This window comes from Colius striatus, chromosome 4 (assembly GCF_028858725.1).
Source record: "Colius striatus isolate bColStr4 chromosome 4, bColStr4.1.hap1, whole genome shotgun sequence".
Lineage (NCBI taxonomy): Eukaryota > Metazoa > Chordata > Aves > Coliiformes > Coliidae > Colius > Colius striatus.
This window is the reverse complement of record NC_084762.1, coordinates 34,750,264-34,775,817: the sequence shown is the minus strand read 5'-3', so window position 1 is coordinate 34,775,817 and position 25,554 is coordinate 34,750,264. Positions and strand designations below refer to the sequence as shown.

At 39.3% G+C, this 25,554-nt stretch overlaps 1 protein-coding gene across 5 annotated transcripts in view; it reads right to left on the bottom strand.

Moving 5' to 3' along the window:
- MBP (myelin basic protein) overlaps nt 1-25,554 on the bottom strand; it is a 118,398-nt gene that overhangs the window by 39,972 nt on the left and 52,872 nt on the right. For all 5 annotated transcript variants that reach the window (XM_061995564.1, XM_061995565.1, XM_061995566.1 and 2 more), the window contains exon 3: nt 19,734-19,824. In XM_061995564.1, the coding sequence (XP_061851548.1) occupies nt 19,734-19,824 (91 nt within the window). The remainder of the gene's footprint in view (nt 1-19,733; nt 19,825-25,554) is intronic.

Here is a 25,554-nt window from a genome sequence, read left to right as displayed (position 1 = left end):
AGGAAAGTTATTCAAAGAGGCTGTCTTTTCATATTTTATAATACCAACTGAAACAGAGCAAGAGGCTCTGCTTCTGAAAAACACAGCACTTAGTGAATACCATTGCACTTGAATGCTGACTGGAGAGATGTCAGTTATACCAGAGAAAGAGCAAGAGCAATGTCTTTTCCCCCTATACAGAAAGGCTGTTTGGCCTACACCATCTGTAAAACATCTTAAAAAAAAAGCCAAATGAAACTTTTTTACCTCGGACCAAGCATACATATCAGGGACAACACGTTTCATCCCTCTTACAGGAATTACAGTATCATGATTCAGAACTAAGCTGATACACGTTTGGGAAACATCCATCCTATTGTCCAAGCGTTCCTTAGTCTTTCCCGGATCTATTTTAAACAAACTGAAGACTAACAATCACTGCAAATCTCTAAAGAATTAGGAGGCAGCCACAGCCATACTCCCAATGGTCTGACTCTAGAAAAACAGTTGTTTCTTCATACTGGATGCATCCAGGTTTTACAGCTGTGCCTGTGCTATGCATCAAGAAGTGAGCTGTGATGTCCTCTGTCACTCAGCCTACACATCAAGGTTTCTTTGACATGGGAACATGGACATAGTGGTGTGGAAGGAGTCAGTGAAGAGACTGCTGTCATGGTTTGACATGACAGCCTCTTCTGTTAAGGGGGAAGGGGCTGTAAAGATGGTTCCTGTAAGTAGTTGCTCGAAACTCTTCCCATCTCTGAGCCAGACCCACTTCTGGAGCTGAGCAGATTAGATGCCCCCATGACTTACTTTTTAAGAAGAAGCTGGAAGAGGTGGCTGCTTCCTGTTTCTCCCTTCTGCCCTTTTTTCTTCTCTGGCTGGTGGTGGTGTAAGGAGTAGGAACAGTGAGAGAAACAACCATGTGGACTCCAAGGTCAGTGAGGAAAGAGAGGAGCAGGTGTGCTGGAGCAGAGACTCCCCTGCATTCTATGGAGAGGACTGGTGAAGCTGAGATTAGTTTGCATTTTGCTAAAGATGCTGCATCAGCGGCAGAGACTTATTTTGATAATGATCCCTTATCAGGGGCAGAGACTCATTTTGCTAACCTCGAGCCAGGGGCAGTGATTATGGCTGGAGGAGGCTGTGTCCTGTCGGAGGGACCCAATATTCACAGGAGCTGTAACTGTGGGGAAGTGTCAATGACAAAGAAGCTCATTAAACTTATGCTCAGAAGAGGCCACGTCCTGAGGGAGGGACCCTGTACCTGCAGAAACTGCAACAGTGGGGAAGAATCCACGCCAGAGATATTCACCAAGGACTGCGTCCTGTGTGAGGGACCCTGTATTGGCAGAAGCCCCAGCTGTTGGGAACAACCCACACCAGAGAAGTTTGTTAAGGACTGTGTCCTGGGGGAGGGACCCTGTATCAGAGCAGGGGAAGAATGTCAGAAGTCATCCTCATCTGAGAAGAGAGAAGCAGCAAAGCCCATATGTGAGAGATTGACCACAGCCCCATTCCCTGCCCCCCCGCAAGACGTTGAGGGGGAGGCAGTAGAGATATTGGGAGCAGTGAGCTGGGCCCGGGAAGAAAGGAGGGATGGGGGAGGGAGATCTTAAAGTGCTGGTTGTAATTTTCTTGTAATCCTACTCCCTTTTTGCTTTTATTAGATTCTGTTTCTTGTAGGCAGTAGAATAAACTTTCCTACTTTCTAAGTCGAGTACTGGAGTGTTTTGCCCAGAACCGTAATTGGCAGTGAGCCCTCCCTGCCCTTGTCTCAATCCACAACAGCCTTGCTTATCTTTTTACTCCCATTTCACTGGGGCCGCTGCCATCCTAAAGAGGCTGGGGATGGATGGGGGGCACTGAGCAAGAGACTGTCGTGGTGCTGCTATGCTAGCTGGACCAAACCACAACAACTGTTTATACATGCATACAGGGACCAGCCCCAAGAGAGAGAGATGGAAAACGTTCCTGGGGTCCTGCAAATTAGAAGGATCCTTCGTATTTTGTTACTCCTCAACATATTAAAAAAAAAATATTAGCTGAGAGAGTTTCAAAGTACAGAAATAAATCTTTCAATTCCAGATCATTTATGTCCTTGATCAGCCAATTTGTCTATGACACTTAGTATCTGAACACTCTGTTATTGTACTTGTCCAAAGCAGAGCAACAAGCCAAGTGCTCAAAGCTTTCCATCTGTAATCATGGCCAGTGTGAGACACATGAATATAGACCAAGATTAAGCTGCAGAAGGAGCAAACATCCTGTTCTCCTACCAGCAGCAATGCACTCTCCATTTCCTTACAATCCTTTTGCTTCCCTTGTCTTCCTGCCCATGCAGGCATAACAAATAAACTGCTACGTCTTTTCATTCAGCATCCAATTTAAAATGAAGCAAAAACATAACGAAGTACTTTTATTTTGTGGTTACCAACTTCAAACGTCTCTGTCTTTGTAGAGGGCTTTTGCATGACTCTTCATCACATTGCTTTTTAAGGCAAACATTGATAATTGTTAGCAAGACGACTTTAAGCCTTGTCACTGTTACGGCCAGGTTGTTTTGCTAGTGAAGTCTCACAGAAAGTAAAAGCAAATAAGTCAAATGTGTAACCACTCTATCCTGAAAACAGGCTTTGTTTCAATTGGGTTGTACGCCGGAGCTGTCAATAAAGCAGTGGCTGTCAAGTTCTCCTTTTAGACTATTATTGCAGACTTAATCAACCATTCCAAAGAAATTACAATGTGCTAAAGAAAATAGTAGTAGCAAAAAATCAAATTAGTGTTTAGCCAAGTGAACCTGGATGTTACAGACAGCTGCTGTTCAAGGGCTTAAGTCCATTTAAACCATCTCGCTTGGCTGACCCCAGCACTGTTCTTACAAAACATACACAGCCAGGGGCACGACTACCAGCAAAACTGGAAAAGTTTGGTGATATCAGTACTCCACCTGTCAGGTCACAGCTCATACGCAGTTTGGCATCAGTGATTTTGACCTTCAACTCTTCCGAAAAAATGCCCTGCACAAATTCCCAAATGCCAACAGTTATTTCCCATCTCCATGTTCTCAGAACATGGTATTGACACAGTGCTCATTACTAACACTCGCATGGCCCAGATTTTTTTAGTCCTCTGAGACCAAACTGTAAATGTGAAAATGCTTTCGGATATTCTGCAGAGATCACCTCTGTGCTTAGTGTTCTTTGTTATTTACAAGACACAAGGGTTAAAATTACCTTTCTGATAATTTTTTAAGTATTTAAAAATACCCTTCAGGTCTCTTAAGAAAATCCACCCACCATATGGCAATCACCTGCTTAGCAATTTTCCATCTGCTTTTTATTTCGTACCAGCTTCATACTCTAACAGACAGGATAACATGCTGTCAATGTATGATGCATTTTCATCTGTGTTTTTAAAATTTTAAATCTGATGCAAGATATTAACCCATAGGATTCAAAATAATGAAAGCAAAACGGGTCAGAGGTAAATTCAGATATTATGACTGCTTGTTTAAAAGTAGGACACTAAAAAAACTGGCCGGGCTAAAATCCCTACACAAGATAAAACCAGAACAACTTTCCCACCTCCTCACTCTTCCTTGAGATCATTCTTATGCAGCATTTTGTTGCTACCTAAATAACCACTTGCTTTTGGACTCATCATCACACATGTTCTGCTCCATCAGGAGAAGATAAGAATGAGAAGGGAGAAATGTGCATGGCTTTTAGTCAATAGGGATCCTAAAGCAAAGCCTGTGGTAGGCTCTTCAGCATATCATTAATAAACTCAGTAACAGCAGTGTGAAACTTACTTTACTGTCACTAAAACGTCTCCAAGTCAAAACCTGAAAATTCAGTGTCCAAGGCACATACACATAGGCCTGGAAGTTGAATGAAGCTGATGGAAAGAAAAGAACAATGTATAAAGAATATCAAATCAAATATCAATTTCATATGCCTCCATTTCCAGGCATTGGCAATGCAAAATCTAGTGAACCGTGTTTCCTGACTATAAGCAGCTCCAAGCCAGCCACCAGAGCCTCATCTACTGGGATGAGCTGGAAGAAGGAGAATGTTACTGTACTGTCCTACAACATCAATTGTATCATGTGTGAATGGTCCCTGTTAGAAATGCCTTTGCTAATGGTCTCCTTTAAAGTAAAGCAGAGTTTTACTTTAAAGCTGGGCAGAGTAATCCAGCCCAAACAGAGCAGAGTTTGCAAAGCAGTGGAAAATGAAAAAACAAGTTTAAAAATACCTTAAGCTCCAAGTCTCTTCTACCTACTTGACATTATGTGCTTCTAATACAAAAATATGTTTAGCATTCACCTTTACCCACAAAAAAACCCCTACTAAACTTCCACTGCAAGACTCTCTTTAAGGGAAATAAAGCAATACAGGAAATTCACAATTACTTTTCTATGTTCAACTGCATAAAGGTTTAACATTTCTTCGAAGTTCTCATTCTATCAGCAGTCTCACTAAAGTGCAGACTACAAATATCAGTCTACATAGAGATGAATTTCAAAGGAAGCTGCAAGCATCTGTCAGCATGGTTTGGCTAGATTTAACAGCACCGAAGGCCTCTGAAGCCAAGCAGGACATAACACAGATTACATGCAAGTAAAAGCTGGTCTTGGATTTTTCTGAACTAGTAAGAGAAAAAAGACTGGTGACCAACAAGACTCTTTAAAACTGCTATCAGAACAAAAAACTCTCTTGAAGTTGTAGCATCAGTACTTTGAGTTACTGAGGATAGATTCCAGAAACACTAATAGGTCACAGTTGAAATCTAGGGCTAAAACTGAAATTCATTCCCTTTCCTAAAAAGTACAGACAAACCTGAGGTACAGTCAAATAGTATCAAAACTTTGTGGGTTATCGAATTCCTTTGCCTTTCAAATACGTATATTCAACCACTGTACATTGGTCAAATGGTCCATTTACATGCCTGGGAGACTAATGGCAAGAGAGTATTGCTTTCTTAACACTTCAGCTTTTCAGAGATGCCATGTGTTTGCTAAAAATATTTAACAAATTTCTGTTAATAAACCATAAAACCAAAATAACTTGGCTGCAGTGGCTCTATCACAAGACTTGTCCATCGCCACATACAGGTGACCTAAGGTTTATGAATGTACTTCAGGATGTAAATTTCATGAAGAAGTATTTTCCCCCCAACTCCCCCGGCACAACTTTACTTAAACATCGCTGCTATCTAAGCAACTACAAAAAAACTTCTTTGGTCTAATAAGCAGATTAAAGACAGTAGGTCAGATTCCAATTTTAACTGAGATTTAGCTTTCTACTATCTGTAAAACAAATGAACCATTCAATGATGACAATATTTTATTTTCTGGAAAGTGTAATCAACCTGTGGTAGAATATGACCCAGAGTCATATTTATAATTTATTTCACTATTTGGAAAGATAGTATTACTTCTATTGATTCTGACTTCATGTATCTTAGGCCAAAAATCTGGGTAAAGACTCACTGACTACAGGACTTTTATCTGAGAAGAGTATAAATTGTTTAGAATAAACTTTTCAGAGAAATCATCTTTTTCAGGGAGTTCCTGTTGCAGATGATGTCTCAAATCTTGACTAGAATTTGTTACTACAACAGAATGGCCACACAGGCCCAAGCAGTGCTATTAACCCAGGCCACTTCTCCAGGGTTCATCTGTGCAAGGCTGGAATACTCACTGGTATGTGGTGTGCAGCACCTCACATGCAGCACATATCCTGTCAGTTTATCACAAATAAGGAAGGCTGTTAGTCTTTTTAAAATTAAAAAAAAAACCAAACCCAGATAAATCCAAATCAGTTCAAAACTGACCCTGAACATATGGACTTGTTTGGTTGGCTATCCTTTTTCTGATGTGCAAGGATGCAAAAAGAGAGATGAACTGGATAACACTGTGTAGCATCCTTGTAACAGTATGTAGGTTAATCATCAAGAAGCTTGCCATAAGGAGAACCTTGTGTGTTTATGGGAAGGTAGAGCAGCTGCTAGCAAGCAGCTGAAGTAGATTTGAATCCTGGCAGTATAGGAAAACCATGAAGAGAAGAGAATAGTGAAAGACAGATGGAAGGATTCAAATGCAGCTAAAGAAAGTCTGGTAGGGGAAAAAAAAAAATCAGTAGTTGAGAAGAAAACATAAGAAGAAAAACAGGAGGAAAAGTCTTGTGGCAAGCAAAAGTGGACAACAGCAGTAAAATAGCATAGTCACACACTGGGAATAAACCACAATAAACAGAAAGAACACTAGGTTGGAGGAATGACCCAAAGCATAAGAAAAGCATAGCTAGCAGTACAGGTTCTCTTTACACCATATGGATTTTTAAACCTATCAATGCAAAGCAGGCAGGCCAGAACAGGGACTTGAAAGAAGAACCAAGTGCAGGTGACATCCTTGCTAAAATCTATGGGTTAATACAAAAAAACCCCTTGAGCACTTTTTAATGTAGCACCCTATTCCACTAATACCAGGGATTTGGCAACAGTTAGGTTGCATCCCTTCACTGCAGAAGTGGTTTAATTTGAGGTTGTAACAACAAGGTAACATAAAGACTCTGACTTTCTCCTCCAAAAGAAATAGTGGCAAGCAGCAATCCTATTGTGCTTTGTTGTTGCATAATTGTTAAAGAAATGCTTTCCGATGCCCTGTGAGAGGGGGTACTATCTCGAAAGCTCAAAGGGATTGTTCATTTGATCACTAAGCACAGTGTTATTCTAACCACTCATGCACACAGAGAATGCCTCTGTTCTTACGTTCCCCTGGGAGTTGAGATCATCTGAGATATGTCGGCTATCACATACAGAGGCTGAGGTAGAGCTGCTGGCAGGACATTTTAAGCGAAGGATTTTTACAGACCTGGATTTTCATGGCTGCATTTTCAGGCAACAGTTGAATTTGCTTATCACTGTGCTAATTTAGAAGGTGTAAGTATACAAGCAAACCTTTACTTAAGGATTTCAAGTTTGAGAACTTGCGTGTTAAATGCCAAAGCAGTTTTAAGAATGACAAAATAGCTACAGATATGTTTCTAATCCCAGATCCATCTGTCTCTTCCTCAATCCACGGGCAGAAATCTGCAAGTGCATTTGATCTGAGGCTCTCAGTAGAAGTTGACACTAACACGTTAGACAAAAGACAAAAAAAACCCCACTCCAAAATCAAAGGAAAACCCCTACACTCAAAACTGAAGCTGGGCACAAAGATAACGTAATTAGCAAAGAATAACGTTACTCCATACTCTCTTGTCCTACCACCTCCTAAGAATATGTGTGAGTTTGTATTTCTGACCTCTTAAAATATGCTTTACAACATTCCATTCAGGTCACTAAGATAGTCTCGTGATTCGCTTCAATCATTCTTGTTTTGTTGAAAACATTAAATTATTAGTAATCTCAAAAAATGAAATGCTTGGCCTTTTACCCATATATATAAAAAAATTTAAAAAACAAAACCAAAACAAAACAACCGACCACAAACCACTTCTGATTCATTTCACTTTAGCACAGGTAGCATATAGGCATGAACTTGAATTGGTATGACCTGCTAAAAATCTACAGAAGGCTGAAGCACTTTCCAACTTATATCTGAGACAAGGAAATTGCCTATCTGTCTTCACTGTGTGCACTCTACTGTTCTCTGAATTAACACATGAACCAGCCTAGATCTTGCTAGGAATTAAATGGATGTATCTACAGTGTATGAAAGGACATAAATATGTCTTAGAAAATTCTCCCGCCACCTGAGATATAGTCTTTTTTTTTTTTTCCTCTCTCTCTTGAAAACAGGGCTAACTAGCATGATTCCTTAATTTTTGTGTAGAAATAATATCCTTAAAATAAATGTACTGTTGTAACCATGATATTTTAAGGAGGTCTGAAGGATTCTAAAAACCTACACTTCACGCAAATAAACTGCCATTTTCAGAAAGGTGTGACCTCGTTAAAACTTCCACAACCAAGAAATATTAGGATATTTCACTCAGGTAAAAATGTCACTATTTTGCAGATAGTTTTTCTTTTAATATTCTAGGACAAAAAAAATTTGCACCTTTCCAACATTCTTACTGAGGATCTCCAAATCAAATCCCTTTTAATTCTCTAGCTAAAAAAGCAAATTAAACACCTAAACAAAACCATCACGAGGATCAAATATTTCTATACTTCCTCAATTAAAAGAAATCTGTAAAATCAAAGGGGTGACATTTTTATTTAAATAAGAATATTTGAATTATGAATCCGGTTCTTAAAAATGAAGTCTCTGTGTTGCAGTGCTGCATTACAACTATGTCAACATGAGCAGACTAATAGAGATGGTGGAGAAAATGCTCTAATTTATATAACTTCCTATGTCCAAAGAGCTTATAATATTCAGCCTTTTCTCACACTTCAATCCTGATAAAGAACATGATTACAACTCTCTAAAGAACACAGGGAGCTGACCAGAAAAGTCAGATATTGGTAAATGTCAGTAGCAATTTGTTACAAAGAGGAGGTCGGGAGTCAGGAGCACTAGCCAAAGCAGTGTGGGATTTTAAGTACCGTGCTGATTTCAAAACACTGACTTCTGCTTTCTTGAAGAGGCAGCTCTGCATGCTTTCTTTTTCTCATTTTCTTTTTACTGGAATCTTGAAAATAACTTACAAGAACATTCAGACTCATAAATCTCATCATAAGTACCTTAACTTTAGGCAGAGCTAAAAGGGGTCCTTCTACATTAGAACTAAGAAAATAGACTAGAAACGGCCTCATGTTTTCACTGTGGGAGACATTTGTAATGAACACATATGCTAAACAAATAAACAAAAAACCCCAAACCGAAACATGAGTGGGAAAAACGTAACTCGGGAGCCAGAAAGACATTTTTCACCCCTTAGAGTTCTTTAGAATTGAAATAATGATTAGAAGTCAATATAAAAGATTGATGAGGAGAAGGGCTGGAAAGAGAAATACTTCAGACATTTGCCCTCAAGAAGCATTCACTAGCAGAGCTATATTGGTACAGGTACAACATCTCAATTGTAACTTTCTCCAGAGCAGAAATGGCATTCAGAGAGGGTGCTAATGAAGCAGACTTCTAAATAGAATAATTGTGCTGTTGTGATTCTGCTACCGAGTTTTCCCAAGTAGAACAGGCTTTACCCTGCAAAAGGCAGAGGAAGTACATGCTCTGAGAAACGAGAATTGCCTGTAATGGATGCAGAGCAGCTTTCTCTCATTATGTTTATATTCTTCCTATTATGTTTATAGATCAATAGCTCTAGTGTGGTCCTAGTTCTCGACAAAGTGCTTCTGCAGTATGAATAATAACTGAAGTAATGCTAGAAATGAGTCCAAAACACTGTAGCAATAGAGGAAAGAAAGTCATATGCACCATGGAAATAATTAGAGTGGTTAAAAAGGAAAAAGAACTCCTAAGCATGCATGCATTTAAAAGTGTCACCTCCTGGGCTGCTTGCTTTCAGAAAATTCTGTTAATTAGGTTCAACCCCACCCTCCTATCCACAGCCTGAAAACAAGGCAGTAAATACAGATTACTGCCATCAGGTGAGAACAGATTTTGAAACAGAAGACATATTGATTGTATGGAAACAGAGGTAATATCTTTCTGCTGGAGGCCAGAGGGATCTGTTACAGAGGAAAAAGGGGATAACAATTATTTTTGATCAATATAAGCCCAGATCCACCAAAATATCTATGTCAAAATTTAGATCGTGTTTCAAAGTGTTAAAGTATATTCCTAATTCTGCAGAAATCTATGGAAGTTCTTCTGTTTAGTTTCACTTATTATTGTCCCTTTGTAGGCTGTGCAGTTTGCAACGATGTTGGCCAGTCACTGGTCCCTCACAGAAAAGACAGAGTGATTGGTGGAAAAAGAGGAGGGAAGCTTTCATTTCTCAGGAGGCCTCGATGGTTTTTGGTTGAGGATTTTATTTCAGCACGGATTTTGAAAGAAATTTCCTTTCAGGCCTTCATGCCACAATTATATATTTTGAAACAGAGCAGTAAAATTCTTTCAAGAAATTTTGGCAAATAAACTGAAATGAATGAACTTTCAGATTTTATATTTAATGCTGAATAGAGTATTCAGACTGAAATTAGGCTTGCTGTCTAATTGCTACCTACACATCTTGAGTCCACTTAATCCTATTTTGTAAGAGATTTCCCGTGTTGAAAAATGCAGACACAATGCATTTGTTTCCACAGTAATAAAATCTGGAGACCAAACAACAGGATCTTGTGGTCATTTTAAGTAATGGCCAGTTGATATACAAAATGGAACGTGACAAAGAACAGCCTGAAAAAAAATAAAAGGTAACAGAATAACACCACTTGTGTGGCAAAGTCCTGCTCATACTACAACCTTACCTCACAAAAATGACATGCTGGAACATTTTAGACCTCATGAATAGATGAAGTAGGAGGCAGCCAAACCATAACATGTCTAAAAGTAATTCCACACGAAAAGGCTTTGCAAACAATTCAGGCCACTCACCATAGTAAGTGTGAAAATTGTACTTAAAATTTTTGCCCTTCAGTTGACGTATAAAGTTATCAACCCACTTGTCTTTGGGTTGCCAGACATCTGTAGACAAGAAAATGGAAGTGTCTTTCTGCCTGAGGCTGCCTCAGCAGCATGCAGGATCTCTGATGCAAAAAAGACTTCCTCAAGCCTCCTAGTTGAGCCCAGGGCTCCTCATACCACAGACTGAAGATCCATGCATACCCCCCAGTAGGAACTCAGGTACAACCACAGCATGTCTGTGTAGAAATTTGTAGATTTACTGTGCTGAAAAAGCAGGAGGTCTGGTGTAGATAAATCAAAGCAGATAGAATCACCACATCCTGATAAACATTCAGGGAAGCCCACTTATTTCAAGGAAGGAATAGTTTGTCAAATGTTAAGTACCTATTTCAGAAGCATCAATATTTTCATCTTGTCTCCACCGAGTTCAGTGAAACCAAGTTTATTCATAGTAACGTTGTGTGGTGCCTTAGTTAGGTGTTCCAACCTATCACTTCTGTTTCAAGACTATATTCAACCACTTTTCCACAAGCTAAGGTTAAAAAAAAATCCTATTACAGCTCTTTCAGAACAGAAATGAGAACTCTTTTGAATTTCATTTATCTGTAGCCAGTTTCTATTGAAGTCACTTGGGATAAACAAAGATTTAGAAGTATTTTTGCAACACAATCCATATATGTGTTTGTTTAAACAACTGAGTTTAGTCTTTAAAATAGTGTTCGCTCCTCCAGTCCTCCTTGTCAGCCCTGCCAGGGACATTGTTAGTTTTCCATGGCTAATATCACACACAGCAGAAATTTTAATATGCTACAGCAAGAAGGATCAAAAAGGGAAAAAAAGAAATTCACAATAGATGAGTCACCAGAAATCCCTCAGACTAATTTAAGGTTCCTGTTTACATGGAGAAACTTTATATCCAATAGAAAAATGATTCCTTCTAATTAAGTGGGAATATTAAAAGGCCTAGAGAAAGTCAAGCTTTTAACTGGCAACAGGAACGGGAAACATAGGGAAGGCTCTAGAGAGAGAGCCTGCTCTGAGCAGCATTGAAAATAAAGAACAGTATTATCATGGGTGTTCTCTGCTCCTTGCAAGGCTTGTAAGCAACTTCAGTCTTGTCACCACCAGGATGTTTCGGTACAAGTACCAGTGTGTGCACACCAGTAAATACTAGTCCTTTTCAACTTTATTTTCCTCATAAAAAACAGATCTCAGATGTGAATTTCTGCTCTGTGCCTCCTTGTCAGCACTAAAAAGGATACATATCACACCCATAAAACTGAACTATTGCACAAGTGCTGCCCAGCTATGTTTTTAAAGGAGTTAAGCCAAACCACAGCCAGCCTTCTGGAACAAAAGCATAACAGAAAGCCATAGCTTCAAGTATGGGTTGGATTCACTGCCCGACATGATCCCAGAGCCCTGGAGCTATGAAGCTCCAGAGAGACGGGAGCACCAAGGGGAAGCCAACAGATGCCAAGTCCTGCAAATTTTCATTCACTTATTCAAAAGCTCTGTATTACTTCTTGCTTTTAATCTCCACCACCATTGGATCCATTCTGAGTCTTGCAGACCCAGTTGCAAATGGCAGACATTAGGCTGAAGCACAATTTAGATTAGCTGAGCAAAGACATTAAAAAAAAAAATTGCTAGTCACCACCAAAACAGGTTTCATGGGATGCTTACAATATGCTTTGTTATCTGCTTTCATAATCCTTTCATGGTGTGCTTACTGTTGCTTTCCTCAGTTTTCCTCTCCAGAGCTAGGCCCATCACACGCCAAGCTTGATATTCTTGCAGAACTGCTGCTGGATGAAAGGATGCTGCTACAACGCTTCTCTTGCTGCCTTTCCACACTCTTCAGGCAACAACTTCAATGTAAGAAAATCAACAGCTCTTTTTAATATCCAGCCCACTCTTTTAATGTTGGAAGAACAGATTGATGGATTTTTTATTTTTAGGCTTATCTCACTACAGTTTTTGCCAAAGTACATAGAACTAATTACAACATGAGATTTAAATAGGGACATGAGTGGGAAGTACCACTGGGAAATCCAAGACAGACTTTCCAAGGCCCATCTGACATTCGTGACAAGGAACCGAAATTTCACCTGATGAGTAGCACACAGGATGGGAAGCACCAAATTAATACTGACCTACTGTGTTTATGAGGGCAAGATGTGTACCTCTGTATCCCCTTTTTGCCCTCATTTCTGCCTTTGCATTCAGACAAGAAAAAAAATCTAGGTCAGCATCTCTCTCTCATAGCACGTGCTATAGGCAGCCTAATGAAGCCCAATCACACCATCAGAGGTAACGATGGGAGCTGGACCATCAGCAGTGTGCTTCTTTTTAACCAATATAACTAACCACTGAAAGTCTGAAGAAAATTCATTGTTTTTTGTGCAATTCTTGCAAAAGAACATTACTCTGGCTCAAATCAGCTATTATGGATTTGATATAGGAACTATCCAATGAAATTCCACGTTTCTTATTTGCAGGAAGCCAAAGTAGGCGGCTTTCATATTTTTTAAAGACAAAAAGATTATCAACCTCAGCTGGTCTCTCCGTATTCTCCTAACATATTGTACAAAAGCTCATTCTGGTTCTGTCCTAGCCATTGCATTAAAAAGTCAGTCACATCGTAATTAAACTTTAAGAACATCTGTTTCAGCTAACACGACAGAAGAGCGGTTGGCCCACAGAGGACTATTTTGCTGCTTCTTTCACTCAAACCAGAACTGAGCATTTATTCAGCCTCACTAAAACTGGAAATGGGACAACAGCAACATCCCAGCTACTTTCCCCAAAATAAAGATCTTTCAGAGGCGCTTTTTAATTCACTTACAGATAAAATCCTGCCTTAACCAAACTGGATGGTACATAAGCATCAGTGACGGAGAACACTAAGGACTCTGTTTCTTCTACGCAAACAGAATACTGTCCTGGGCTGCAGCCTGCAAAGATGACAAAATACACTAGGAAAGGAGTAACTTGTTTTCATAGCTAGCTAATTACTTGAAGGCCTTATACCAACACCCAGTAACACGTGGCATTAGACCACCCATAGCCATCCTCACTTTTACAATCAGCTACAATGTGTGCTCTGGATAACAATAGCATGGAAAATGCCTATTGTGCTTCCCCCATCTCACATACAGACTCACTGAATAAACAAGGGGAAAAAAAATCAGCAGATCCTGTACACTGTATAGCAAACATTAAAATAATGAATATGTCATTTATTATACAGTTGTGGTGCTGATTAATTACAGCAAGCACAGTCCAACAGCCCTGCGCTGCTGAAAATGCAGCAGGCATCATTGATTCAGGTCCTTGTCTACAATAACAAATCTAGTAACTCCAGCCTCTACGAAAGAAGAAAAATCCAAACCTCTGTTATGCATGTAGCTTTCATGTGGTATAGAAGAGAAAAAAAAAAAAGAAAAATCATACCAGATCAGACCTGTTAAAACATCCCTAAGTGCTTGTGCCCTAATTTTGTGTCAAACATCAGTGCCATGCTGGAAGTATCTTATGTATTTAGAGGCTACTGTAGAATAGTACATTATTTATAATGGTAAATTAACTTGTTAGGTGTCCAAGAGCTACTGTAACTGTTTAAAACATTAGATGGCTGCCAGAAAAAAACCACGTTTGAATGTTATTGTAATAAAAGAAAAAAGTCCACAAAAATGAGCCATAACCATACCAACCACAGAACTAACATAAAAAATGCAAACATGTGTACTTTAGAAAAAGCTTCAAACCCTAAAATAACAACAAAAACACCAGCTGGCTAACTGCTGCCTTGGAAATCCTGTGGGTCTCTTTCCACTACAGCAGTTCTCTGATCTTTGGCTTCTCTTGTCCATATTGTCCAAATGTAAACTACACATTATTTGCAAAAAGCTGTTTAGGATACACAAGATCTTATAAGAACAGAGTTTCATCCCTTTCCCCAACCACAAAAAAAAGCTTTAGGTTGTCATAAAAAACTGACCAAATAGAGAAAGCTGTGAGCATTCCCTCTGACATGAAATGACTGCACAAAAAAATGCCACACGTGGGGTTTTTTATTAAAATGTAAATCTGTTCTTTCCATATCAGAAAGTTAACCTAGTATTGCTGCTGTAAATGATTTTCACAAACCAGTGGTCTCTGGATGGAAGCACACAGGCCAAGCCTTGCAAGAAACTAGGAAAGAAATGGTAAAGAAAAGTGGAAATACATGGACAGTTGGAAAAAACAGAATCATTACTTAGCTTAGAAAAACTCCAGGAGACTAAGTTCCCCCATTCACCCCTCACGCAAGGGGTAATAACTGCATCATGGCAGTAAATTGTCTTAAAATAGATGTTATTATCTTGCCACATCGATTTTTTTCATACAAGTCTGTCATTATTCTGCATTAAAGTCATAGCTTGTGTCCCACAATTGATTATGTTTACAAAGAGAGAAGCTTTCCAGTAAGAAGGTCAATGAACTACAGTAACCCTCAGCTTTTAGCAAGCTCCTGACAGGACTGCATCACTTCCTGATAAAGGCATCCTACAGCCGGGAGCTGCTAAATGCCTTCCAGATCCTCCTTTTGCATTCTGTCCCCTCCCCGTTTTAAACAAGGATCCAAAAGCATCACTCATGCTTACTGAGAGAAATCCATACAGATATAACACACAATCATATGCATTCCCACCTTGTAAGTATATTCTGTACAACTACTTTATTTATAAGCAATTTAAACTGACTATTATTCCTGGAGAATGGGCTTTATGTACCATCATTAAATCCCCAAAAACAAACCCATCACCCCAAAATAGTTATCCGATACACAGCATCTAAAAACTCCTAGGTGTGGAGATGGTGGAACTGCAGCAACTCTCGTCCTACCTTGTTGAGTGAGGCCGACAGTGAGCATGACTACATCTGTCAGGGGTTTACAGATGGAAATTCGACGGAGACACAAATTCTTCCCCCTGCATGGGGTTATAAAACTATCCACAGGACATTCTACGTAGCACACAGCAGCAGGCATCAGCAGAAGTAACGAACCAGGGTCAGCCAGGGTCGCCCTGTAATCATGTTGAATGTGCAGTTTCTAGCTATATGCCTGAGCTCTTCTTACAAAAAGGTAACTCAGGATGTACTCAGTACTACAATTAGAAACTGCAGAATGATGGGTGGTGCTGTGTTCAGCGTTGCTTTGCCACACTTATAACAGAGTTTACCTCCTGTCTAGTGAAAGGAAAAAAGGCCCTACAATTCTGATCTTTTCCTTTAGAGGAAAAAAGAAGAGTTTGTTTCCCCCTTTTTATAAAAACAAAACACCACCACCAAACCCAAATGACAACAAGAAAAAATCAACACTCACAGTACACAATCAGCCACACAGTGTGGATCACCAAAATGCACAAAGCCACAAAAAATCCACGACCACATCTGCAGATATAATTTTAGACCTGATCTACTAGGTAGAAATAGAATTTTCCTGTTTAAGAAGATCAAGTCTTGTTGTATTTTGTAAAGTAAGAACACTTTGACTTTACACTGCTATCAGAATGGGGAATATACTGTCAAAATATTACAGTTCCCCCACAGAGAAATTTTATGATGGTTCAACCTGATGGGAAAAAAAAGCTTGAATAAAAAGTTGCATTTGTCCTTTTCTATGTTAATGCAATATGAGATTGCACCAAAGGAAGGTCCAATCCTCGTAGTAGTTAGAATGACAGGCAATTTGTCCCCTTGCTTTTGCCTTACAGTTGTAGTTTAGCAACGGACCTAATAAATCTCTGAAAATCATCTCGGGAAGTAAGGCCAACAGCCACCTCCTGATCCATTCCTTTAAACACACTCTACCAGGCAATATTCTTCTCTCTCTTGGACTGAGGTCATTCACGATCCCTTTCTGACTACATACTGGTTCCAACAGAGACCATGTTGACTACGTGCAAGTTCAACAGAAGTTCACAGCGAGTAAGACATTCTAGTTCCACAACACAGACGCATATTCAGTATATATCAGACAACAGAACTCTGTTGGGTGTTACAAGAAAATCCTTTCAAAAGACCAACAAAACTAACTCTTGTTAATTCAGAATTTCACAGTTACAAGTACCATTACTGTACAGACTAGATTTCTTTTATCTCCTATATCGTTACCCTTCTGCTCCACTTCTTCACTCTATCCTTTTCTAGAAAAAGCTCATCACCTTTGAGAATTAGCTCTCTGAAACACAAAACATACCTGACTTTGGGTGCTTGGTAAAGCAGCTGATACAATGTGGCTTCATTGTTGGTAAGGATACTTTCAGCTACAACCCAGTGTGAAAAGAAATATTAATGAAAAATGAAAAAAAAAAACCCCAACCTTCCGGAATGGTAATTCCCAAATCCAATTCATATGAAGAAAACTAAGACATCCATCTTCACACACAACAGTCCCTCATAGCAGTGGATCAATCCTTACCTGCATCTACAAAGAATACTATTGGGTGTAGCAGACATGAGATAGATACCCATCAACACTTGGTTCTTTAGCACCACAACATTTCAATCAATGTTATTGCCTCCAAAACTATACCCAACTGATAGTGACTGTAGAAATTGCACTCACTCTGGGAGCAAGTATTTTTAAAAGAAATATTGAAATTGCAAAAGTGCTGTGCACAGCTCACTGGGATCTCTTCTAGAGAACAATCTCTAGTAACTGCATCCATTCACTGTCCACAGCACAGAGAGTTCCCTTTACCTGAAAAATCAGAGTCACCTGGTGCAAGGCAATACTAACCTTGGAGAGGGGGGAGACATGGGTACAGCAAGAGATTTCTGTCTCTGCTGCCAGAGAGCCTTTGACCTGTCAGCCGGGGCACTCTGGCATCCCAGGGCCTAGGAGCTGCTGCCACCGGGTGGCTCAGGGAAGAGGGACAGCCGGCGCTGTCAGGGGGACCCGGCTCCTCCCGGCACAAAAGGCAGGCAGAAGCCACGGTGGGAGTAGCGGGGATGCTCCCTTTTCTGAAAGGGGGAGCTCAGTGACTGCCTCGGTGGGAACTGCCTGCTCTGCTGCCTGTCCTAACCCTTCTGTAGGAGGTAGCATTGTCCAGAGAAAGCTGGGGAAAGTGGTCGTTGCCAAAAGTAAACAAGGTGCAGACAATAGGGCATCCACTTGAAGGGAAGGCTGTGGTGCCCTCACTCAAACAGGCTAGAGGTTACTTAAAGTTCTTCAGATGAGAGAATCCAGTCAAAGCTGAAGTTATACATTAACCACCTCCCAGTGTGTACTTGATGCCTGTTATAATTAGCATCATTGGGGAAAAAGAAAGTAATGAGACAGCTTGACATAGAGCAAGTTTAAGGGATAATAACTGAGCAAGGCCTGTAATCTAATCATTTAAGTCCTAAGACAACAAATAACTCACCTGGGGAAAACTGTTTCAGGCTTATCATTTATCCCCTATGAGATGAACATCTTAAGAAATTTCCCAGAACTGCAGGGAAAAGCAAGTATATAGAAAAATGTCATTCCTAGAGACATGAAACTTGTGTCTGTCGAAATTTTCTCCCTCTCAGGGAGTCTCACACTAAAGTGTTTTAATTTGCACCTTCAGTTCACTTTGATTTCCTCACTTGAGTAGGCTGAAAAAGATGACAGATTCAATTTGCACCGTATTTCCCCTTCCCCCCCACCCCCATTTTGATCTAATCTTAAGAAGAACAAACAAATCAGACTTTCACTTGTGACGCAGTTAAAAGGGTTGATATAAGACAGTACAGTCTGACTGGTTTTAGAGCTGACAAGAAATTTTCCTCTTTGTGGTGCCAAGTTATTAAAAGTTGATCATTGGCTTACCTTAGATAAGCAGTTATGTTCACAGATTTGGAACACTGAAATGTTTAGCAATTTCTTAGTAAATCATTAGCTTTAAACATGTGGTGCACTGCATGATCGACCTTCTGAAATTCATAAAGGAGTTTGTTCATAAAGGGTATGGATCTCTGGATGGTGATTTTAAGCCTACCAATAATGAATTTCATGGGTTTTAATTCTTATTTTTAAGTTCACAATCCCCATACAGATCACATGTTTGACTAACTACTGGTTTAGCTCACTGGCATGTGGGGCTTGTGATAAAAAAATAGAAAGTTTAAAAGCCTGAGATCTTGCTGGTAGAAAGAGGCAAGCAAAGGTCTCTGCGCTTTTCTGTCTCCATCCTTCTCACTGATCGGAAACCAGAGATCTGAACTGAGAAAGGACACAGTTTGAGCTGCATATTACATAGTGCCATGGGTCTCTATAATCAGCAACAGTGGATCTAGTGTAAATAACTGGTGGAGTAGATGTATAGCAAATGAGGCAATAGCCTCACCACTGAATTAATAAAGTTGAAACCTAATAAGTCCACTTGTGGATTCTTCAGATACTAGAATTATATGATCAGCGATGGAAACATTAATACCAGGAATTCTGACTCATGTGCCAATCACACTACATTATCTCATTGAGGAAAGCTGATTTTAAACAAAACCAGTTTAAGTGGTCACAGGCATTGTTTCCATACCTAGTAAAAAATACTAATTCATTCTACATTCCTTTTCAACCTTAAAAGAAAAAAACTCCTTACTGTATTCAAAAACACTTGACTCATCCTAAAGTCTTTAAGCTAGTCAGCCTTAATAAAATCCACATGACTTCTGCAGATCCTGAGTTTCCACTCAGAACATAATGGAGCTAAATAGTATACCAACTGATAAACTTTCAGCCTTGCCCTCACCCTCCCTTCATTAATGATAGATGATTGTCTTTTATCAGAGTTCTACCAGCATAAAATCAACACAAAGTTGGAATAATATAGTTTGCTTGTCTCTCAAATCTTAATGCAGAAGAAAAGGCCAAATACAGCTTTCAGAGCAAATAATTAAACTATCAGCAAAAATGTATATGGAGAGTGGGGTGGGACTAACAGGCAACTATCAAGAGGAGCTCATCTGACATTAAGACCTCCAAGTATCCTCAAAAGTCGTCTCTTTTTAAGAGTCTTGATCTCTTTTTATTTTCTTCTTGGTCTTTTCCTCCACCTTTCCAGGTCTCTGCAGAACAGTACGGCCCATACTCAGGTGTTACACATCAAGTAGATCACAAGGACTTAGCATGAACTCTCTTCAAAACTAACAGATCAATTAATATTTTCCAGTTGTCTGAGTAACTTACCAAATACTTCATTATCTTCTGAAGATTGCTGTGTTAGTCTGGCTGCTTTTGGACTCTCTTTAGCAGCTTCCTCCACCTTAACTTCAGCATTCTGTAAAATAAACATTTCTTCAAGTTAGGTCTTCTTTTACAGTTATCAACAAGAAACATTCTTCAAACTTCTTAATTATACACACATTACATTCTTAATGAATACAGAATCATTAACATAGAGGGTTTTGGTAACTTTACTGGAGAGATATATATATATGTGTAATTTTACAAAATATTGAGGGGAAAAAAATCTTAGAAAACACAGATTGTTTTGAGTATTATAATCTGACTAGAGGACATAAAACGGAGAGCTAGGGAAGACATCTAAATAAGATAGATCTTAAAAACCATGACAGACTTGAAAGGTTCCACCTTTCCACTGCCTATTTCATTTTCTTTCTATTGACACCTTTCATTGTTGACTTAGTGAAACTAGGGATCAGAAGAGTGCAGAACTATCTCTCCTTACAGAGTAAAGGTTAAGTGAGCTAGAGTGAGCTTAGGAGCAGTCACCTTCACTTCTTTACCCAACTCGTATACTTAACTGCTCAAAGCAGAAATAATTCTCTGTTTCTCAAATACACCTGGCAATCAGCTACCTGGTGTCAGACTGGGCCCAAGAGAGAAGTCCACAGCTTCAGCACTAAAAATTGCCAGGAGTTAAAGTATTTCACTCCCTAGCTAGAAAAGACTGAAGAAAAACATAACCTGTGAAACACTGAGGTTTTAAATATTTATATTGCTACTAAAGAAAAAAATAACTCACATTTTCAAAATCTTTTCCTTTGGTACTTAAGAGAAATGCATATGCAAGCTTGTAGCAATGCAGACAGTAAACTGCATGTGCAGTTAATTGTTGAATGATGGATATGAAGTGACAGATGTAATATTACTGAATAGAGCTGACTAAGAGTCGAGGAAGAAAAAAGGAGAAATATACTATGCCTGGCTCTATTCAAGCACGTGCTCATTTAGAAGACTTTGTGTGATGTTTTGGACAAATTACCCTTGTACAATTTATAAATTTTGACTTACATTTATGAAAATGCTTCCCTACAATCTGTCCATGAAAATTACTGATTCTGTCTTTGGAAACATAGCACACTTCCAAACTCTATGTGGTCTTGTATTTCCCCTTATTAATAACTAAGCAGAAGATAGAAGAAGACAGGTAAATTAAGTCTGTCAACCCCTCTATGGAGCACAAGAGTAGAAATTTGAGGCACAAAAATCCAAGAGAATTTGAAGCAAGACAGCAAGATTTGCCATAAAAATGAAAAAGACCAAGGAAGCTTATTAATGTCATGTAGCAGCAGATGAAAGTTACAGAAAGCAGAAAGAACACGAAAGAAAGGAGAAATTGGGCTTCAGAGGAAAAAACACTTACAGAAGAGAAAAGATTCTGCCCTCCCTCAAGGCACAAGCCTGAGGATCCCATGCAGAAAACCCATCAGCTACGTATGTCTAAAAGCTGAGGAGACAAGTCACTTAATAGATGCTCACCCCAGTTTGGGTTAACAAGCATCCCTTGGAGGGACTCAGTTGGAAACCATCAGTGGCTATATTGGGAGACAACTTGCTTTGGGTGAACAACTTTGTGATCAGCACAAATACTTAGGTCCTGTCCTCACAGATACCATTTGTAAGTTGTGAAGTCACACAGTTTGCAATGCATCAGGTGCTGCCCTCACACTCAAGGGACACATGGCAAGGTCCACAGGATCTGTACTGGTTTACAGAATCATCTGTGTGTTGAGGACACTGATTCAGTAAGCTGCACACTGTAGTTGGGTTCTCCATCCTGTTTCAGCTGCTCTACAGTGAGTGGCAACTCTACTACATCTCCTTTGTATTAAGATAACAGCCTTCAACGCTGAAAAAAGAAGAGGACACCTGCTACAGCAGAGTGACCCAATCCCAAAGCAAAAAGCCACTAAAACTTCTGTCAACATGGATGAGAGAAAATTCATACAATTAGATGATTAAACCAAGTTCAGGGCTTTCCCAAATTGCTCTAGCTATTTGCTCTAGGTTTTGTAAAAGTAGTGCTCATTAGCTCAATTTTCAAACATATTCCATCATATTTACTGGACGGTAAAGTTGGTGGTACAGGAGAGATTGCTGTTCCTTGTGCTCTCCTTCCGCTTAGGAAACAGATGAAAGTCTGTCACCTGCTGCAAGGTATCAAGAATTGTGGCACCAAAACACTATCCAACAGATACTCAGCTGTTTCTGTGAAACAAGTTGTCACTCCAAGTTCTTACTAGGGGAATGTTCACATCCCGTACTTTAAAAACGGTTTTGGCAGTCTGAGGCAAAATAGAAAAACTGAGCCCTAAGATATTTTGGTTCAAGTTAAATCACTGGAAAGAACTACACAGCAGCTGTGCTATATCCTCCCTGGATGAGCCACAATGTTGATGTTGACAGATGTCAGCTCCAAGATGTTGACAGGAAAGTTGTGCGATGTATCAGCCTAAAACATGACAGTGCATGGTTGGACGTAAATCCACTTGGCATGGTTTCTTACAAAAAACAAAACTTCAGAAAGATTTCTTTTGCTTTATTATTTGCACTAAAAAATGTACATGACATTATTACTGGCATGTCTAATATCCAATCTAATATCTAATACAAGAAAAATCACTACAAAAGAACAATCAATTGTCCAGATGCTCTACAACAAGTTCTGTTACAACACAGCATTTTAAAAGGCAATATTTAGCCTGTTGCTTAATTCTTTTTTCCTAAAAATTTTTAAGTGCTTCATTCCTTCCAATAAATAGAAAAAGTGAAAACAGATTCCCTTACATTGCTTGAGCTTTGTCAGGAGAGATTATTCACCTGCAGTTATAAAGTGCTCCGCAAAATGCATCTCCCCCACCAGCATAAACTGGAATTTGAGTCACTTCTTGAGATGAAATAGGCATTCTCAATGTGCTTAGAATCTTCTCTGAACTAAGGCATCCAAACCTGTACTTCAGAAAAAGTGAGGATGTGCCCTACTCTGCAGGTGTTCTGACATCTTGAGTGAAACCACAGAGCACCAAGATCACTACCAAAGCACAGTGGAGTTGCATTTCTTACATGAACTAGGCCATTCTTGTTCCAAGATACCATAAAACACTTAAGTAGCAAGACAGCATTTACTGCATTGTAACAGCTGGTCACACACTAGAAATATTTCTATCATTTCATAGAGCAGTTATAAAATAAAGATGTGCATATATACCACAACTGTATAGATGTGACCTTATCTAGGTGGACCTGCCACAGCACGGGGGTTGGACTAGATGATCTCTATAGGTCCCTTCCAACCCTACCATTCTGTTACTCTAAGATTCGATGATATGTGAATATGTACATATACAGCTGCACTTGACTCAGATCTGATAAAAATTAGAAATTGGATTATGATCTACCAGCTTTACAGGATCCTTTTGGCCAGGTTTCTCATTGTAGCTGCTCCCCAATACTTTATGACCCAGTCTAGTTTCCCATTATCCAAGCTCAAGAGGGACAAGGAACTTCTGGAGAGCATCCAGTACAGGGCCATCAAGATCATCAGGGGACTGGAGCATCTTCCTTATGAGGAAAGGCTGTGGGAACGGGGCTGTTATTCGATAAGAGGAGACTGCAGGGGGATCTCATTAGTACTCACAAATACCTAAATGGTGGATGTAGGAGGTGGGGGCGTCACTTTTTTCTGTTGTATCCAGTGACAGGACAATGGGTACTGGAAAGAAGTTGGAAGACAAAAAGTTCCATTTAAACTTAAGGAAATACTATTTCACTGACCAGGTGAGGGAGCCCTGGCACAGGCTGCCCAGGGAGGTTGTGAAGTCTCCCCTGGAGGTTTAAAAAACCCATCTGGATGTGTTCCTGTGCGACACAATCTAGGTGGACCTGCTTTAGCAGAGGGGTTGGAATAGATGGTGTCTAAAGGCCCCTTCCAACCCCCAACATTCTGTGATTATCCACTAAATGAACACCACAGTCACCATATCACATAACATTTTAAAACTTTGATAGGCATGTATATAAATAGTATAGCATTCAATATACTATTTGTATATAAAAGATAGTATATAAAATAGTATACAAAAAGGGTAGTGATACAAATATTTCTAACAAATGAACAGTAATATAAAAAAATCATGTTTTGGCTACATATACACACCTACTAGTGCAAGAAGCAAGGCTATTTGTATTTTGCTGCTGCCAACCAGTGCCTATTTAGATCATCTTTACCTAAGTGGGAAATATTAAGAACTGCTGATTTACAATTGAGCTATGTTCTGCAGGCAGTACAGTACCAGGTCTGGTTAAAAAGTGCAGTGAAGCATATTATATTTCCTGAAGCAGCTATGCTCTGAAGAAAACACAGGACTTGAAAATGAAAAGTTGTTCTCTGGAACATTCAAAGGCAGCTTTTTAACTATCTTGCTGGTTTTACGTACTAGTTATGAAGGGCTTGTTTCTTTTCCTTTAACCATAAAACTTCATTACTAATTACTTCATTTTGCAAATGATGGAACTACCCAGAAAAGTTAAAAACCCTCTCATCAGTAACTAAACAATTTTTCAAGAATATCTAGAAGACAATTAAAGAATTTAAGAAATCCCACATGAAGAAAAATTTGTATTGTCTGTGCTCTCATTCCTGCTTTTTACAATCTACTCTATTTTCTTCTTGTGTACTTAGCTAATATATTTAGGTCTATCCCAATGGCACTAATCAAAACAGATATTTTCCTTATTTTCATAAAATTGCCACAATGACATGAAAAGTTCTAATTTCAGCAGGAGAACATGGACTTTGAGTGCACAAATTATTGTTTTGGCAGCTCCTTCTCTCATTCTCATTCATTCATTCCTGTCCATAGCACATTCCCTTCCCTGCACTTAAGTCCCCAACACCTTGCAGAACTGGGAGCACAGTAAAACATTTGATTCTACATCTATGCTAAGTTTACGAAATTAAGATAAACAACAGACATCACCTCAAAAGCCAGACAAGAGTTTCTAGTGCATAACCCCAGACTTGACTGACAATAAACCACCATTTTGGAATCACAGAAAAAGGGTAAACTGTTGCAAGCAGTAACAATCTAGATAAACTAAACTCTGTCCACAGCAATAGATCATACAACTCCAGACTCATCTGGAAAAATCTACAAAACAGTTCTGACCTTCCATTTCCTCAGTGACATTCACCTAAATTATATCATGCAAGGCTACCTTTCATTTAATATTCACAAAAACATTATGCATGACATTTGGATTACAGTATACCTTCAGGACAAAATATATGTTGCCTCTTCTTAACAGAGATAACTGATCTCCCACAGAGTTCCAGGGGAAAAAAAAAAACTCTTTTAAATCGTGATGTGCTCCGGCAAAAATGAGACTGTAACATACTTGAGAGACACGTATCAATAAGCCTGTCACATGTACAACTCTCTAAATTCCAAATACTGCTGCAATGCAGGACAGGATGTACGTCATTCTTAAGAGTGACCATTTTCTTTGTCTCTTTTGTACTCTGCATCCTCACATTAATTAGTAACAATGTTGGTTTTGTGAAAGCTGAGCAAGTTCCCTGTTATGTCCTTCTCAGAGGCCTCCATCACTTTTAAAGTTTTTAGCTCCCACCCATTGGGAGGAATTTTATACGCACAGCTTAACACAATCAAACAGATGAGATGCCATGGACAACCCTTATTAGCAGTAAGAATTCATGGAATGGCTGTTGGGTCTCTTCAGGTAGGAAGTGCATTCAACCACC